This window comes from Platalea leucorodia (assembly GCF_965183815.1).
Source record: "Platalea leucorodia genome assembly, chromosome: 6".
NCBI classification, from domain to species: domain Eukaryota; kingdom Metazoa; phylum Chordata; class Aves; order Pelecaniformes; family Threskiornithidae; genus Platalea; species Platalea leucorodia.
Window position 1 is genome coordinate 76,636,208 of NC_138828.1, and position 18,638 is coordinate 76,654,845.

At 39.3% G+C, this 18,638-nt stretch overlaps 1 protein-coding gene across 4 annotated transcripts in view; it reads right to left on the reverse strand.

Moving 5' to 3' along the window:
- The window catches only part of FAM193A (family with sequence similarity 193 member A), an 85,451-nt gene that overhangs the window by 49,093 nt on the left and 17,720 nt on the right, over positions 1 to 18,638 (reverse strand). For all 4 annotated transcript variants that reach the window (XM_082314923.1, XM_082314922.1, XM_082314921.1 and 1 more), the window contains exon 2: positions 2,340 to 2,405. In XM_082314923.1, coding sequence (XP_082171049.1) covers positions 2,340 to 2,405 — 66 coding nt within the window. The remainder of the gene's footprint in view (positions 1 to 2,339; positions 2,406 to 18,638) is intronic.

An 18,638-nucleotide genomic window follows, 5' to 3' on the forward strand; every position in this document is an offset into this window, starting at 1 on the left:
AAGCTTGTTACAAAATAAAAGCTTAACTTCGGTTTAACAAAACCAATCAGTAGGGTCTTAAAATCCACTATCAGCTATTGAATAAAGTAGACTTGGTAACTTAGGAGGACAGAGGCAGTTCAAAACTTACTTTCTCTTCCAGGATGCTACTGTGCATGAAATTATGGTTCAAACATCAGATGCTGACTATTCACCAAGACTGATACTCAAAAACATGTCAAGCAGCACAAGCCAAACAGAACCCAACTTTACAAGACATAAGCGAAGTTATAATGAATGGAACAAAATCTCTTGTAAAGGCAGAATCACAGATTTGTCTGATTACATGACAGCTACTAGCTCTGCCTTAATTAGCAAGATCTTCTATATAAGCCTCAAAACAGTTAAATTCTTTCCCAAAGGAAAGGCAAAATTTAAATAAGTCATTCAAGCAAAGCATTCCTCTAGATACTGCTCCAACCTCAATACTAACAAAAATACTGTTTTAAAGATCCTGTAGGGCTGAACCGCACTAGCACAGGTGAAAAGTTCTTCAGGGCAAAGGACTAGTTGAAGCTGTAACACAATTCACTAACTCTCTTCTTGTCTTCATAGCAACAACAAATCCATTCCCTATTGCAGACATCTGAAGAAAAACAGCACAGCATTACAAGCTCTGATTTTTGTGTTCTTTGCATTTATAAAACTGACAGACGCAGCAATATGGAAAGAAAAACTGAGAATTCTAGACATCCAAAAACAGACACTGAATTCATCACCACAAGTATCTTCTTATCTTTCAGAAGTTCACAAGAAATTTAAGTTAATGGATTTAGCAAGAACAGCTAATCTCTTTACTCACTGAAGCCACTTCAAGAATTCACACCTAAGCACTAAGGCAAGAAAAAGAACACAATTTCTCCAGGTGTCTACTGTAGGTTTTCAGAAAACATTCTCAGGAGGGAAGACTCGCTCTACCCTCTGAAAGTCTGGAACCATCCCCTAACTGGCTCTACAAGCACAAACAGATTTCTCAGGTTAGGCATTGCTCTTGGCTGACCTGCGCTCAACTGCAGATCTTACTAATGCCTAAAAACCCTGCATGCAGGAGGCCATGGCTGCTCATCCTCTTAGCCCCAAAAGTTTCTTTGTTAAAATAATCTCTTTTTTACGCCAGATTAAGTCTCTGTTGGAATGACAATGACATCTTTATAACTACTGCAGGCAAATCATTATGAACATCATCTGCAGGACATCTTCTAACAAGCATAAGAACCAGAGGACAAAAATGTAAAACTCCAGAAGTTAAGACAACCTGACACTTACTCTTTTCCAAAGGTAAGGGTCGTGGCAAACATATCCCAGCCATGCTGCAAGGACTTCTAAAAGTTAACACTTGTGTGTGTAATTTGCTTAAAGTTGCAACATGATCATTAAAAAAGCAATGGCAAATACAGCAGGAACAATAATCTTAATTCTGGCCACTTCACAGACTCAGTAAAACTATAACAATCTCCCAACTGGGCCTGTATTTATGACAGATATGAAGTTCAAATGAAAGCACTTGGTTCCTAGAGCACAATGCAAATCAATTGTTAAGAATGAAATTTGGTTAGAAATAAACGGCTTAGAAATTTGACAGTTAGAACCTTGACAAAATCTAGACCATAAGCATCTCAGTTTCCTGTTATGGCTCTGTCATACCAAAATGAAGCTATGAATTTCAGTTTCTTATTTATTTTAAAGATGATGCAGTAACTGTTCATGTGACCATTTCAACAACAGCAGTAAATTCTTCCTGGGTTAGATGAGCTTGCAATTAGGTCACGTATACATTTGTGTGTGTGTGTGTCTTCTTCAGAGTAATCAGAGCAAAGTGTACATTTTGAGGAAAGCAAGATATTTTTCCACTAGTCAAGCTTCCAAAAAAAAAAAAAAAGTGTGATGCATCTCTGTAAGAAAATACCCAGTCTCACTTTCTCTCAGAAACATGTTCAGATATAACATTCATAAATGAAAGCTGGAAGTAGGACAAGCTGGAACAGAAATAACTGCACTTCTGCTATGTATTTAGATTTATTTCCAAGAATAACTTTATTACCATAAAAACTGCGTAGATTTTTTTTTTTACATCTATGTTCAATTTCAAGCTTATTATTATAATAAAATTTTACTTTAGAAATAGTAGCTTTCCCTTCTTTTTCAAGCTTGAACAGCGAAGTCATCAGAAACTGACCCCATTAGCCAAGTCCCAATCTCAGAGATGTAGGTCCTTCTGAAGAGTTTTCTCTAGCACATTTAATTCTGTTTAATAAATAATTCTGCTATCATATGCACCCACAAAATTTGGCTGCACGTACCTGAGAAACACCTGTGAATTCTGATCCAACAGAACTGTCTGTAAACTGTGTACCATTTAGCGAAACCTGGAAAAAATTAATAGTACATTGGTTACAATAGTTGAGTTTAATGCTGAAAAGAGCATTAAAAAAATTAAACAACAAACCCTTCCTCTGCATCTGAGGGCTGATAAAACAGCTTTTGAAACCTAAATGATTGTTTGACTGCAGAGATGGAAAATCCCTTTTCTTTTGTAAAAATAGTTCTACAGATGCAAAAGTTTACAATTTATGTATTTAAACTTCTGCACTATAGCTGTTCTATTAGCAATGCAACTCTGAGATGGAAGAATTGATACAGGAAAAAAAGAAAAGTCATAAGCAAAATGACATTTTTCCTTCTGTATTTGATTGTTTGCACTTAGCTTTTAAACTTCTATTGTGAATTGAGACAATTACCAAAGATTCTTGCCTTTTGAAAGTTGAATACAATGCTGCTCAGAAAAATATGCAGTGTTAACCAGGAAGACTCTTCCACAACAAGCCTCCAACTGGCATTCAACTATTCTGCTGCAGAAGCCTTCCTCCTGCCCCAGGTTATAATTCATATAGAAGAGATCTCCGAGAGGTTTCTGTACCTTGGTTTCTCCACAAGTGTTACAGAGACTACTACACTAGATATCAAAGAAGTGCCTTTCACAAGCCCCAAGTGTTTTCATACAGCATTATTTGAGGACACTAAAACAAGAGTAAAGCTAAGACAGCATACAAATTCAAGTCAGCGACAATGAAGAACCCTAGATCATAATGACTTGAAGAAAAGGCATTTGATTTTTAAAAAAAATGGGAAAGGGGAAATAAAGTAAGCCAATTTTTTTAGTCTTTATTTTCCCTCTTCTTGAGCACTGGTTTATCTCTTGAACTTCAGATATAATTTACCTCATGCCACCTTTCACATGCTCTTGCTAACCTCTTCTTGCTCTCCAGTTTTGCACCTGCTATTATTGCCTGATACTAATATTTCTAAGACTGCTCTAAAGACCACAATAAAACCCCGCCTGTTTAACGTAGGAACCGCCACATCTTGTGTGTTGGATTTACAGAGCTCAGAAAATATTTTTACCCTGCTACCAAACCAGGAACTCAAACTAGAGCCTCCTCCAGTACAAAGGAGCGTCCTTCAGCTTTATACATCCACAGGATTACAGACTGCTTGGTTTATAGAGCCAGCACGATTACTGCAAAGCCATTGTCTTCAGCCGGATTTTTCAAAGGCAAAGTAGAGGATAAATCACAATCTTCAAATCATCGCTAGAGAAGATACAAATAAGAAACCACACAATTTCACTTACATACCCTATGCTAACTTTCAAGAGTATGTATTTAAGAAAAAACCCTCATAAGCAAGTCAAGCATCTCAGACTGAAAACCATGGGAGCAAAAATGCTGATGTAGAACAAGTTCTCTATTTTTATTCAGCCACTTTCCAAAAAGTGGAAAAAACAAAAGGTCTTTTGAATTAAAGAAAGTAGTCTTCACCAAGAAAAGAAATCCTCCAGTATTGGAGGTCCACTGGTTCTATGCATTCAAGAACAAAGAAACCAATAAGAAATTTTAGAATGAAATTGGTACCTGCAGCTCAAAAAAGAAAAAAAAAATTATTGGAGAAAATTCAAAGAACACAAATTTATCCAAAACCATTACCTATTCATTAAGGGAGTACATTTACCTCCTTTACATTCAAGACAGTGATAACAAGAAATGCATGAGCTGTCACATTTAAACATGAAGATGTTGAGTGACCAAGCTGAAGGCAGTCAGAAATGTTACAAAAGCAAAGACAAAAACAGTGGGAGGCTTTTGTCATGCACTAAATGTCACAGGATGCCAAGACAAAATACTGAACATCAGGAATGAGTCCTTCACGGACCTAGTTGTCATGCTACTAACAAAAGAAAAGGGATCTCTTGATCATAAGCACTGTGCAGAATTTCGTTCAAAATATTAGTGCAGAATTTAGAAGTGACCTAAATATCTGCAGGAGGAACAAACACCTAGGAATTTAAAGAAAGGAATTAGACAAATAGGAGGAACCTTAAAGAGAATCATCAAAAATTAAATGTCTGTAGATAGTGAGATTTAAGATGTATGTGAGGTTTAGAGCAAATTAAAAATCACAAAAAGGACTTAAGAGGGGCGAATAACAACATGACAAGCAAGGAAAGGAGATGGCTAAATAGCATATTAGAGAAAACATTAGAGGAATCTTGCAGAAATTGTTCAAATGGGGCTCAAACAATAGCAAGCTAAAAACAGACAGAGAGGAAAAAAATATGAGACAGTCTCACAAATAATTTAAGGAAGTGAAGAAAAAGTATAAAAACTACAACTAAATCCTTTTTCAAGTCACACGAGGAGCAAGAAGGAGTAAGTAGCCTGTCAGGATCTGTAAGGCTAAAGTAAACAAATAGACGCATTAAAAAATGCTCAAACAAGCTAAGGTCATGGCAGAAACACCAGATTTAATTTTCGCATCTTCATGTTCACTATGGAGGAGTTGTTTAAAAGATACTCTCCCGGTGAAAGGCTTCTTTATGGAAGATGCATTAGAGGATCTGTTTGAAAGCAAAGCACTGCTAGAAAAAAGTAGTATGGAGCAACTGGATAACTCAAAAATTAGCAAACCACCAAGAGTGGATGACATTCAGCCAAGAGTCCTAAAGAAGCTCAAGGATGTTACAGTTGCACTAATAATTTCAGTATGTTAATCCTTTCTTGAAGTATACTTCACCAGCACTAGAGGAGCAGAAAATTATTTTTAAAAATTATTTATTTATTAAGCTTTCAAAGCAGATCTAGGAAACTGCTGTTATCCAAAGTCTGTAGCAACAAAGGGCCCAAGATGACAACGTTAACTAATAGCACTAAATTCTTCATGTTACTAAAGAGACTGGAGAATGGCAGAAGGACCTTACAAGATCCAGTTACTGGGCCATATGTTGACAGATATAATTCTCTGTGCAGAGATTTAAAGTAGAAGTGACAAGCTAGACAGCTGTCTCTTCTGGACAACCCTAACTGTTGGGGTTTTTTTAATTAAAGAAAACTTATTTTTACAGTCCTGAGTATCCTTTTAAATGACTTTAAAGTTTTGTATTTTAAAAACCTATTTTGTGAAGGTAAGTGCCAGAAGGAAAGCTGGCATGGATCAGGAACATGGGAATCTGTGCATGCACTCGTCACCATAATGGAAAGGGGGGGGGAAGGCAGAATCTTCCTGTTCTTTCCATAAATGTTAGTTACAATGGAAAAGAAGTTACTGTTTTTCTTGCAAGCTGCTGTCACATTAATACACTCTAAAACGTTAATTTTCTCGAGAATACGGCATACACCATCTTGGCACAGTGTAATTCATACCAGAAAGTATGAAGAGAGTGAGAACCACAGCTTAAACAATACTCCTTGATTTCACCTGAATGACCCTGAAGAACCAGTTGAGCAGTTCGAACGCAAGCACTCAAAGACTGCCATAATTTGCTCTAATAGCCTGTCACAATCAAAATCAGACCTTCAGTGGCTGAATGACATATTACTAGACAACACACCCCCATCTTTCTCGCAGTTGAAGCCTGGTGAAGTCACACAAACATCATGAAAGTGAGAGTGATGCAACGTCTCAGGAGAGCTCAGGAAAAGAAAAGCACAGGAAGAAAATTTAGATTTGACTTATTGTCACTGAACCCTAAAGAGTTCAACAGAAATGTGATGCTCAAAAAAAAAAAAAAAATGCAGGATTTAATCAAATTCCTCCTGGGGGAAAACAACTAGAAAATACTGCACTGATTTTCTCATGCGCATTAGGAAAGATATAGACTAGGAAAAAAAACAAAAAACAACAACAAAAAAAACAGTGTTACCAAGAGACAATTAGGGCCACACTTTATTCTACAAGGTCCTAATATAACAAAGGTATTCCTGTGGTGGATTGACCCTGGCTGGACGCCAGGTGCCCACCAAAGCCGCTCTCTCACTCCCCCTCCTCAGCTGGACAGGGGAGAGAAAATACAACAAAAGGCTCGTGGGTCGAGATAAGGACAGGGAGAGATCAGTCGCCAATTACCGTCGTGGGCAAAACAGACTCCACTTGGGGAAATTAATTTAGTTTGTTACCAATCAAAATCAGAGTAGGGTAATGAGAAATAAACCTAAATCTTAAAACACCTTCCCCCCACCCCTCCCTTCTTCCCAGGATCAACTTCGCTCCCCATTTCTCTACCTCCTCCCCCTGAGCAGTGCAGGGGGACGGGGAATGGGGGTTGCGGTCAGTTGATCGCACCTTGTCTCTGCCGCTCCTTCCTCCTCAGGGAAGGACTCCTCACACTCCTCCCCTGCTCCAGCCTGGGGTCCCTCCCATGGCAGACAGTAGAATCATAGAATTGTTAAGGTTGGAAAAGACCCTTAAGATCATCGAGTCCAACCGTTAACCTAGCACTGCCAAGTCCACCACTAAACCATGTCCTCAAGCACCATGTCTACCCGGCTTTTAAATACCTCCAGGGATGGGGACTCCACCACTTCCCTGGGCAGCCTGTGCCAGTGCCTGACTGCCCTTTCGGTGAAGAAGTTTTTCCTAATATCTAACCTAAACTTGCCCTGGCGCAGCTTGAGGCCATTTCCTCTTGTCCTATCACTTGTTACTAGGGAGAAGAGACCGACCCCCACCTCGCTACAGCCTCCTTTCAGGTAGTTGTAGAGAGCAAACTTCTCCAGCCTGAGTCCTTCCCACGGGCTGCAGTTTTTCACGAGCTGCTCCAGCGTGGGTCCCTTCCACGGGGCGCAGTCCTTCAGGAACAGACTGCTCCAGCGTGGGTCCCCCGCGGGGTCACAAGTCCTGCCAGCAAACCTGCTCCAGCCCGGGCTCCTCTCTCCACTGGTCCACAGGTCCTGCCAGGAGCCTGCTCCAGCACAAGCTTCCCACAAGGTCACAGCCTCCTTTGGGCATCCACCTGCTCTGGTGTGGGATCCTCCAGGGCTGCAGGTGGATCTCTGCTCCACTGTGGACCTCCATGGGCTGCAGGGGGACAGCCTGCCTCACCATGGGCTTCACCACGGGCTGCGGGGGAAGCTTTGCTCCAGTGCCTGGAGCACCTCCTCCCTCTCCTTCTTCACTGACCTTGGTGTCTGCAGGGTTGGTCCTCTCACATATTCCCACTCCTCTCTCCTGCTGCAATTGCACAGGGTTTGTTCCCCTCACCTCCCCCCCCCCCCCATTCTTAAATCTGTTATCCCAGAGGTGCTACCACCACCACTGATGGGCTCGTCCTTGGCCAGTAGCGGGTTCGTCTTGGAGCCGGCTGGCATTGGCTCTATCAGACACAGGGGAAGCTTCCAGCACCTTCTCACAGAAGCCACCCCTGTAGCCCCCCCCGCTACCAAAACCTTGCCACACAAACCCAATACAATTCCATACCACTTGAATTAATTCCCTTATTTTCATATAGGGAGGTGAAAAATGAAGTTTGTTTCAACATCTGAAACAACACATTTTCTGTAAGCTTCTGAGTAACACTAAAGAAACCTACTGCACTTAACCCTGGCTACCCCCCCAAAACCCATCAAGATGTCTCATCTGTGTCACTTGCTCTCCTGCCTACGCTTCTTGTGCCAAAACCCGTCTGCCACAGCTGTTCTGTGCTAAGCCTTCTCTCGGGCGCTTTCAGTCAGCGAGCACACTACGACACTGCTCCGCAGCTTCCCATAGCAGCTCTGCCTCGCTTCCCATCGCTGTCGCTCAATGCCACTTGGGAGGCAGCAGTCTCAAGTCGCACTTGCTGGTGAAGACCTCCCTCCCCGCAGCCCAAGTGAAGCTTTGACTTGGGTGCTCTCCAGTCACAGGCAGAGCTGTTCCTCTCCTCTTCCAGGCACAGCTAAATCAGTCACAGAACTGCTGCTGGCAGATAAGTGATGCTCACAAAATCCTAAGTGATTTTCAGATACGAAGAAAGACTTCTTTATGCCTTCAGTTCAAGAGATAGGAAACAATCTGATTTCAGTAAGTGAAAATTTAGGATGCTTCCTCCCTAACCCCAACTGATTTAAGGATAAGCCATTAGTGGAAGCCAAATGCACGGATGAGGGGAAAGAATGATGATAAATGCATGAGAGAGAGGTTCAATAGTAGGTAGAAAAAAAAATCTGATGCAGGACATCTCTGGACTGGTAAAACCTGGAAAGGCACATGGGAGGAGGATTATCCTACACACACATGCTGTAGAGCTCTTCTCCATTCATCTAGTACCACACACCGTCAGACAGGACAGCGTGCTGGCCAGACCTCTAGCACAGAAAGGTTCTGGGGTTTGTTTGCTTTAAACATTGCTCCTGAACATTGTCAGTGGTGACCGTAGTCTCTGCAGTAACAATAGCCTTCGCAGAAGGTATGGTACAGCACTGAAGAGATGTTATGTAAAAACCAGCAGTAAACCATCAACACTTATCCCCTCCTTAATCCTTTTTTAAGGCCACATTATACCTAGTTAACATCTGGTACAGCCCAGTTTTTCAGAGGGAGAGCAAACAAACAGATTTACTTGGCAGTGTCATCACTCTTACCTATGTGATTTCATGTATTTCAACATTATGATTATTTTTCACGTGCTGTACTTTAAGAAATCCATGAACATTTTTTAAGGTATTGGAAGTACCCATCCAAGAGATTAAGCAAAGTACTGTCTGGTTTCTCACAGAAAAGGTTGTCTTCACTACACCCTGGACAGACCAGTTCCATGCACCACATGAAAGTGAGGACAAACTCTCCCACCAAAATAGCGTAAACCCTGCAAGATATCAAACTACTGCAAAAACAACGCAAAACAGAGCATACGCCTAACAAAGCAGAATATTACCTGCACTACAGAAAAACAGTGTATTCCATCATTTTTTCATGATGGTAGTTGTTGTTAAGGGTGGTCTAACACTGAAAGAAACAGCCCACGGAGGTCTTGGAATCAGATGAATGATCACCCAGAACTATATTCAGGGATCCTCTTGGAGAGGATGACCACATTACTACTGCAGCTACAGGAATATTTATGGTCCATATCGACATGGCCAAGAAACGCAGAAGTGCCCCCTGACACAGCGTGCCTGGGCCCGCTGCACTCAGCGAGGGGCGGCTGGGCTGGCCCAAGGTGACTCATGGTCCCTGTCCATGGTCATGAAAGTCTGATGCCAAAGCAGTAGGTGAACAGGAAATTTTTCTAACAGAAGGTAAGATAGAAGTCTAAAGACTTCTTATTTTTCACTGTTAAATAACCCCCAAAAGTACTAGAGGTTTTGCAGTAAGAGGACATGCCCTTTTAGAAAACCATACTAAAATCATATTTTAAAAGAGATTAAACACAAGAGTTTTCTTCCTAGCACTGGAGAATGGAGAATGCGAAAGTAACATGCCCAACAACAGGCAGGAAAATAATCAGCAATACACAACACACTTCCAGGTTCACTGGCACAACAACATTCAAGAAACTCAAGCAGCTATCACAGTTTATGATTATTGTTTTAGAGTTTTGACATCGGTTATACAAAATTTAATTCCAAAGAGCTTTTAAAAGCAACAGCTTGGGAATTGGTAAATGTTTGATCGGCAACAGTGAAAAGTTTGGAGGTTCCTACTTCCAAACATAGTCATGGTTTGGTGTGATGTAGTGACACTGAACAGAATGCAGTTATACTTACACACTTGCTTGCCAGGGAGTCTCAGTATTACAGGAGACACACTGACAGAAAAAGTAATTCTTGATTAGCTGCAAACATCACCAACAAGGAAAGCTGTGAAGGTTTCCTACACAAAAGGATCCTTGTTTTCACTAAGGATGCCAAAGTACCAAATAGAAACCAGAGAAGGCAAAGACAAGGTGATAATAATTAAAATTCAAATATCCATATTAACGCAACCAACAATTGATCTGGCCAATTGATTAATTTTGCAGACTATTAATCCAGCTACTGGACTACATGCAATTTCAGAGAATCTTTAAATCTTTATGTCAATTAACAGGGATATAGAAAAGTGGAGACGGCAGAAGAACAAGCATTCCAAGGAGTGTCACGAAGCTTTTGTGACTCTCTTGATATCCAAAATTTGACATACAAAATCTGAATATTACTCTCAAATACAAATAAAATACCTTTTAGATCTGAAATAATTAAGTAGCAGGAGAAAGAGAAGTTGCCAGAAGTTGAGCAACAGCCAAGAGTAAAGCATTAGTGAAAAACCTGGCAGAGGCTCAGGATGGCAGAAAGCACTGCACATCAATACAGCTAACGTGTTGACTCAACCCTTACTTACGCTGGTATCTAATACACAGCACATTTATGTGCAATAGCCATCATACTTAACAGAAATCATTCACATCCTACCAGAGAGCTGTCAGATATATAACCTTACCATACTGTTCTGAAGTAGAAATAAGCCAAAACTCCACTCGACAGCCAAGGAGCTAAGCACGACGTGACTGCACACCCCCCTCCTGGTCAAAGGGGACTTTTGTGGAAGCAGATTTGCTGCAGAACACCATGGTAGCTGTGAGAGGTATCAGCTAGTGATGATAACCAACTGCATGTTACTAAAACTGATTTATGTATGATCTTGTGTATATACACATTTGGATAGGGCAGGTTGGAAATCTTGTGACTGTAAAGCACATTAGTCCATCGTGTCATGCTCCCTCCATCATGCTTAGCCAGCGGGAATTATGTACTCAGGGGCTAACCACAGGAAATAATCTATGAAGGGGGAAGGAGGAAGAGAGACAATGCTGGCACCAGGAAGCGATGACTCATCGAACTTGAGAATTCACACTCATTTTGTTTGTAAAGACAAGCGAAAGACAGGAAAATGCCGAGCAGATAACACCAGTGTTGTGCTGAATTACAAACCTCAATACTTGTTTAAGGAGCTAACAAGGCTGTTGTCAAGTAGGTCACTCATTCAGCCCTCCAAAAGGTGAAGTATGATATTACTTCATATTAGGAACAACATATGAAGATAAATCTATTAAAAGTTTTTAAGATGTATTTGGCAATAGACAGTTATCACATTAATCCAAAATTAGGTACTCACTATCCAAGCATCTCCACAGAAAATACTTAGGAGCAAAATGGCTTCCCGTGCTACTGCTAAAATACACTTTGCAAGATCCCAGGTAAATTTCTTTTAAGCCAATATAACAAATGGTTTTCTTGCTTGTAATTTCCTGGGAAATGCTCATTATTCATACACAATCAACATTATGAGACTTCAATAATTTTAGTGACACTTCCATTGGAATTTTAATCTTTTTAATGTAATAACATTGACTTTTCAGCATTTTCTTTATTAGGAAAAATTACACCATTACAGAATTTGAGTAACCTGCAAGACAGATTCTCTGAAGGCTTCCCTTTATCAACAAGTCATATTATTAAAACTTATCACTTGGTTTTAAGTAAACATAACGCTGTATTTCCATAGCTTAGTAAAAGCTACTCCTAAAATAAATTTTTGATGTCAAACAAGCTGACAAGCTGAGGACGGGAAGGCTTAATCTAGAAAGCTCAATCTACCTTGCATAGAGATAACGAAGCAAGTTTACTGTGAATGACTCAAAACCCCAACATAATTATTCCTCTCCCCACACCCCCAAGATCCCAAACCTGATTTGCTTCTTTTCCAGCAGTGAAATCCCTTAGGACCTTTGATACTAAGTCAAAATGTCACACGAGTTTTCAGCAGAAACTGAAATTATTTCAAAGGAAATACTTTTTCCAGTTGAAGCCTTTATCATTATAGGTGTTTAGTCTAGAGAGAAGAATTATAGAAAGTGTTATATAGAAGAATTATAGAAAGCAGGCATATACTGGACTTGTTTGAAAAGACCAATATTTTCTTGTTTAGCAAAAGTTATGAGTTAAGAGTGAGGTTGGGGGGGGAGGGGGGGGGGAAGCTGTCCCCATCTCATCCATTTTGGGAGATACCCTAAAACAGAACTGAGATGACAAGTCTCTACTACCTCCTGCTAAAACTCAAGTCTAAGTCACTTGGCCAACAAGACCTTGTGCCAAAGAATTTTTATAAGATGTAACTATTTACAGGCTCATCACAGGGGTGGCGGGGAGTGGAGTGGGGGGTAAGTTACCTATACACGGCTGTTTTTCAGCACAAGGCATAATATTAGTTGGAGAAAGTTAAAGGCATTTTTTCCTCCATGGTTTCAAAAAGTGCTGGTCATGCACTGTTAGCATCTGCCAGATCAAATACACGGATAACTTTAAAAAGTCAGTGCAAAAAGTATACATAATCAAGGTTTTGTTTTGTTTTCAGTATGACCAGACACACACAAAAGCCTCAAAAATAGAGCAGGGAGGAAGGAAATCAGACAGCACCGAACAATACAGAATAGGAAGAAAACCAGTCTTCTTTCTACTTCTAGTTCTTTAACAACTTGGGTCTTCTGAAAATAGGTAGAAGCAACGCTTCTGGTGGATTTACACAGAACTGATTATTTACCTGCTGCATCTTTTTTTCCTTTGGGTCCTCAGAGCCAAGATATAACAACTCTACTGTAGCACAGTAATCAGAATAGACTAAAGTCTAAACAGCTACTTAAATTCACAAACCCTTCGAACCTTGATAGACAAAAAGCTATACTCAGAAACACAGCCATCTTAAATGAAATGAGCTACACTGCAAATAAAGGTGCCTGAAACTATCCTGGGAAAGTTTTTTTTCAGTAGTACCTCAAAGAGACAACTTTGAAGTAGTACTTTCAAAAGAACATAGATATTGTTATTCTGTAATGAATTTTAAGGGAGCAACATCTATATTCTGTGCCCTTCTTCCCACGCATTCTTCAATAGCACACTCAATTCTTCTTTTAGCTGAATCAATCTAAAATACATCCTTCAGGAAATGAGTACCTGTTAGGAAATAAGGGGTTCAAAGGTTATAGTGCCACAATATGAAAATGTTAGCACACACAAAAAAGCTATGATCTCTACAGGAACTAGAAAGCATTCATAAACCAAAATTAAAAAGATAAAACTCCGATCTGTATCCCATTATAACACAGAATGATCTACAATCATTTAACTTTAACTGGAAGTTAAAGCAAGGTTATACTCAAAGAAGAGGTTTTTCATCTATTTTTTTCTATTAAACAAGGACAAATGACTTCCTTGGACATTAATTTGAATGATGCAGACTTAAACTATTCATTCCATGAAACTTACAGATGGGTATATTCATTCCTACCTCAACCACTGCAATAAAATTCCCCCCCCCCTTTTTTTTTTTAGAGAAGTCTGATGTGACAACTAATCACTACCAAATAATACACTAAGAAAAAAAAAAATACACAGTTGCTTTGTAGAATGAAGTGGCCAGATTCTACCAGAAGTCCTGCTGTGCTCTGTAGACACTAAGTTGAATTCCACCACCAAAAACAAACCTACATAAGCTGTACTTAAGAAAAATATCTAAGCACTGCCTGGCACATGATCTCATGAAATTTGTATTAACAAAGGCCAAAGACCTTCCTGAATTAATTCCTGTTTGGGTGCTTTTCCCAGAAGATATGATCTAGCATAATCCCTATTTAAAGATTGCAAGTAGCAAATCATCTAAACCAGAATTCATCTGGGCTCAGAATCAATTAGCAAATTTCATTATTTTTGTTCACTCTCCGTCATCGCTTTTCTTCTGTTATGTATTCAGATGCTTCTATTTAATAAGCCATGTATTCGTTACCTTCTGAGAAGCTGGGGAGAGTTAGAAAACAGGCCCTTGGAAGTCAGGAACACAGACAATTAGCATGATCCTTCCTACTAGGTAGCCACAAGAACTGGTATTCAGGAAGAAATCCCTGCTGGATACCAAATAACCTCCCTACTCCTCCATTTGATACCATTGTGAATAGATTAAAGTACTAGATTAGTACTTGTGAATAGATTAAATGCCCATTGTGAATAAATTAAAGTACTAGATTAAATGCTAGTCTTTTTTTTTAACACACAAAAATATTGTACAGCTGGGCACAAGCCATCAGCACAGCCACCCCAAAGGTCAATCTATCTGTCTAGGTAAGTCACATGAAATTTGGCAACACTTGCATGAATACTGTTTGTTTGTAGCATATGAACCAATACTGGTTTTCCTCAATCAGCTGAGAGCTCTTACTATCCCTTTTCAAGTCATTATATCCTCCGGAAGCTTTATCAATGAAATTTCACGTTTTCTTCCAAGCCAACACAAAAAAGGTTAACAGCATTACCACAATCCCCTGTAACCCGCTAGCAATATACCCATTTACAATTAGTAAAACTGATGGTTTTCCAGGACAAAAAGCTGTAAAGTCCACGTTATCTGGGAACAAAAATACTCCTATTGCATTCAAAAGCGAACAAGCTGAAGTCACCCTTACTTTTTGAAAGGCACTAAACACTAGATGCAGGGCTACCCCAACCCTGAAGATAAAACTCCCCAGCCGTCCCTGTGGCCCTGCATACATTCATTCTCAAGCAAGACGTACGCTTCCAAGCAACGGTTATTAATGCCATAGTGAACCTGCACTGACTGAAGTCTCTGGTGGTTAATGGTTAATTGCCTTCCAGCGGAGAAGGATCGCTACAGGAGAAAGCAACAGATCCCTGATGCCATGAAAAGTGCCTATGCTTGCAAGTCCCATCTTGTCTTCTTATCTTCCTTTGAACCTAAAACCCTCCGTCTCATCTTACAAAAAACTGAAAGTGTCAGAATCACAATTTATACCATGCTTAAATCTATAAACACATACTAGAAAAATATATATCATCTACCATACTGAAATTCACACTGTATTGCAATAAATGAAAGATATTGCCCTTGGGCAGGGTGGGGGGGAATAGAAGCCTAAAGCTGCACTTTTATACAACTGTCAAACTTCACTTTGTAAACTACAGCATCACTATTTGTACAAATGGGCAGCCTCAGCTGATGAGCCATTTCCTCATAGCATCATAAACAGAGGAAAAATTAACTTCCAGAATAAAACAAAACATTAATTTTGGTCATTAAAAAAAAAAATCCTATATTTAAGCTTAAAAGGGGGAAGAGTAAGTTAAAACGGGATTTAGCACAGAAATATTACAGCTTACTTAGCATACTAAAACAGTGACATTTCAGTAAAGAAATGGTGAAGACAGGAAGAATCAAAGCCCTACATTTTGAAGCAAAAAATTAAATACAAATCAGAAGGCTGCAAACCATAACATAAGTTTGTGCTCATCTTCTTTATAATTGTATCTTCATTTTTCGCTTGGAGAAAAATGTTTTTAAACAGAACGAAACCCAACAAACTACAATAAGTACAAGGCTCTCATCTCTTAAATTGTGTGTAACCAAGAAACTACAGCATGCTTATATTTGTGCAACCAGTTCCTTGGCTTAATAAGACCATTTATTCAGATTAAAGCCAGCAGAGCAATTAGTTTCCTTATCTTCTTCGTATTTTGCATTGCATCCATCTGAGGTACTGCATGTAAATTGAAAAATACGTTATTAGAAATTGGTTATTTTTTCAGAAGTATCACTGTGCAGATGCATATTTAATGATTTGTATTGATAATTCTGTAACTTCTTCCCTTTCATCTTATTCAAATAATTATTCATACTTTACATTTCCAATTATCAGAATTTTTCAATCCCCAGCTCCAAATCAAATCATTTCACATTGTAAAGGAATATTAAAAAAAGTCAGAGACACTGACAAGTGTCTCATGCTGTATTTGCAACCCAACATCCTTTCTGAGATTAATTCTCCATCAAGATTTGAAAGCGAATAGGGAGAGGATTTGGTTATACCAAAGGCTTATGCTCATCCCTAAGACTGTGAAAACCAAACATGATTCCAAGATGCATCGCACTGTTTTCAAGAGACACCAGAAAGTATTATTGCTGTTTCACAGCCCTCTGGAGGAGACCTCATTTGGTCAACCACCTTCAAGAAACGACTCACTGCAATAGACACAGTGACAGCCAAACAGGGCTGTCAGCAAGAGGCCTGGTTCGTTTAGCTTAGCGAAGCAGTGAAGTTTGCTCTGTGAATGCACTGGGGGTGGCGGAAGACAAGAATTAAACTGAGGACAGGGAAAGCAGAGTAAAATGTCCTGGAAGACATTCAAACCGAAGTAAAAGACTATCAGTCACAATACGAAGGATGTGAAGCAGACCTGAAGATAAGGATAGTGAAGATCTATTTCAAATGAAGTTGAATCAGTTAATGAAAGGTATTTTAGGATATTTCTACAGATAAGCAGTACCAAAAAAATGCCCAGATCCCTTCATATTTGTATCACCATTCACATGAAAAACCTTTTCAGTTGCCCAAATATATTTGCAACTCAATTATAATATATGAGCTGTCTTTGTCTTCTGGGTGTTTTTTTTAAATTCTATTTGTCACAGGGGAAATGAAGGAAAATTTGCCTACAGTAGTTTTTATAAGGCTCTTGTATAACTTTTAATACTGCATTTAAAAAAAAAAAAGCAGAAAAAATTAGTATTTTAAGTTTTGTGTAAAGGTATGGACAATTGGTAAAATGAAGCAAACTTGAAAACCTGAAACTAAATTAAAAATCAAATTTAATATTAAGCCATAAGGGGAGGAGGAGGAAATCATGTCTTTTAGTGGCTGAAGCATAGTAATTAATTAAATTTAGAGAGTTTTCTGCACAGCATTAAATGCTATTTCCTAATTGACAAGTGAAATGGCAGCAGGTATACAAAATAACAGAATTAATTTAAGCACGGACAAGCTTAGACTTGAGTGAAAAAAAGACTTGGGTCTGTAATACCCAGATGTGCAGCAACCAAGAACCCATGCTCTCCAGGGGAAAATGGGAGGGAAGAAGATTTTGTTTTAATTACACACATCTCAAATTCTTTATAACATATCCCACATGCAATACTTCCCTTCTTTGTAGCCAAATATGACACAGCAGAACAGAGCCAATCCACCTCCTACCAGGATTCTGCCTTTCCTGTACTAGAAAAATGTTCAACATTTTTCCAGCAATTATGCAGCCACATGTGCTAAAAAAAAAAAAATAATACCAAAAGCTAATAATGAAGATGATTCAAGCATTTCTTTTTCCCAGTACAATGGCCAAAAGTGTTCTGAGCAGGTAGTTAAAATGCCCCAAAATTCTCTCAACTAGCCCTGACAGGTAACAACCATGCATATACATTTTTTTCCTGGTAGACAGTTGTTAGAGATTGAATCTCTTGTTTATACTTCAATCCTGAACAGAAATATGTAAAATTAATAGGATTATGCAAAACAAAAAAACCCCAAAACGTGCCAGCACTTTCCCTAAGAACACTAAGAAGCATTTATCTACAGGCAAGTTTAAGATGCATAAGACAACATTTAGGAATTAATTACTTGACTATGTAGCCTCAATGATCCAACTGTAGATGCTCTACTCCAGGAATTATGTTACAAGAAAATGACCTCACCTGGTAACCTGTAAAGGGTTAAACATACTCACTCTTGACAGCAAAATGCCCTAAAATATTAAGTAAAGCCTTGCATGGGAGAGGGCATTTTCAGAAGGATCCACCAAATACAAGTTCTAAAACTAGCCGTGTTTTTCCCATAACAGAGAAAGAGAACTGTCAGGCAAATTGCATATGCTGTACTCTGTCATGACACAGACAATACAAGGCAGAGAAATAATTCTCCAGTTCTAAGCCCCTTCAATTCTGCAAAAATCAGCATCAATAAGAAGCAGAGTCCTAGTTTAACAGCTAGGCTTAAGAGCAAACAGCAAAATTATGGGTGAAGCTGCAGCAAGTAAGCTTTAACATCAGAACTGCATTCAAAGGTTATGTTTCTAAGAAACCACTACAAAGTTAGTAAAACCACAAGTTAGGCTAATATCCGTAGCAGATTACCTTGCACTTCATTATCCCCAAACTGCCCAGCTCTAGATGTCCACTGCACATTCATACATCACATCACGTATTAAATTTCTTATAGCCACATGACATACACTACCGAAACATAACACATGGTGTGCTTCAACTACCACTATGGGAGGGACCAGAAATTTACTGAATTAACTGAGGAAATATGTAAAGCTTGAAGTCCTTTGACCGAAGCATCTGATTTACTGCTGCAACTTAAGAAGCAGAGATCAGAGCGTCTAGAGGAGTCTATGCATCTACCCCTCTCCAAAAGGCAAGGCTGCTAATAGCAGGAAGCCAACCATGATCCCAACGAACATAACTGGAAGGAAAAG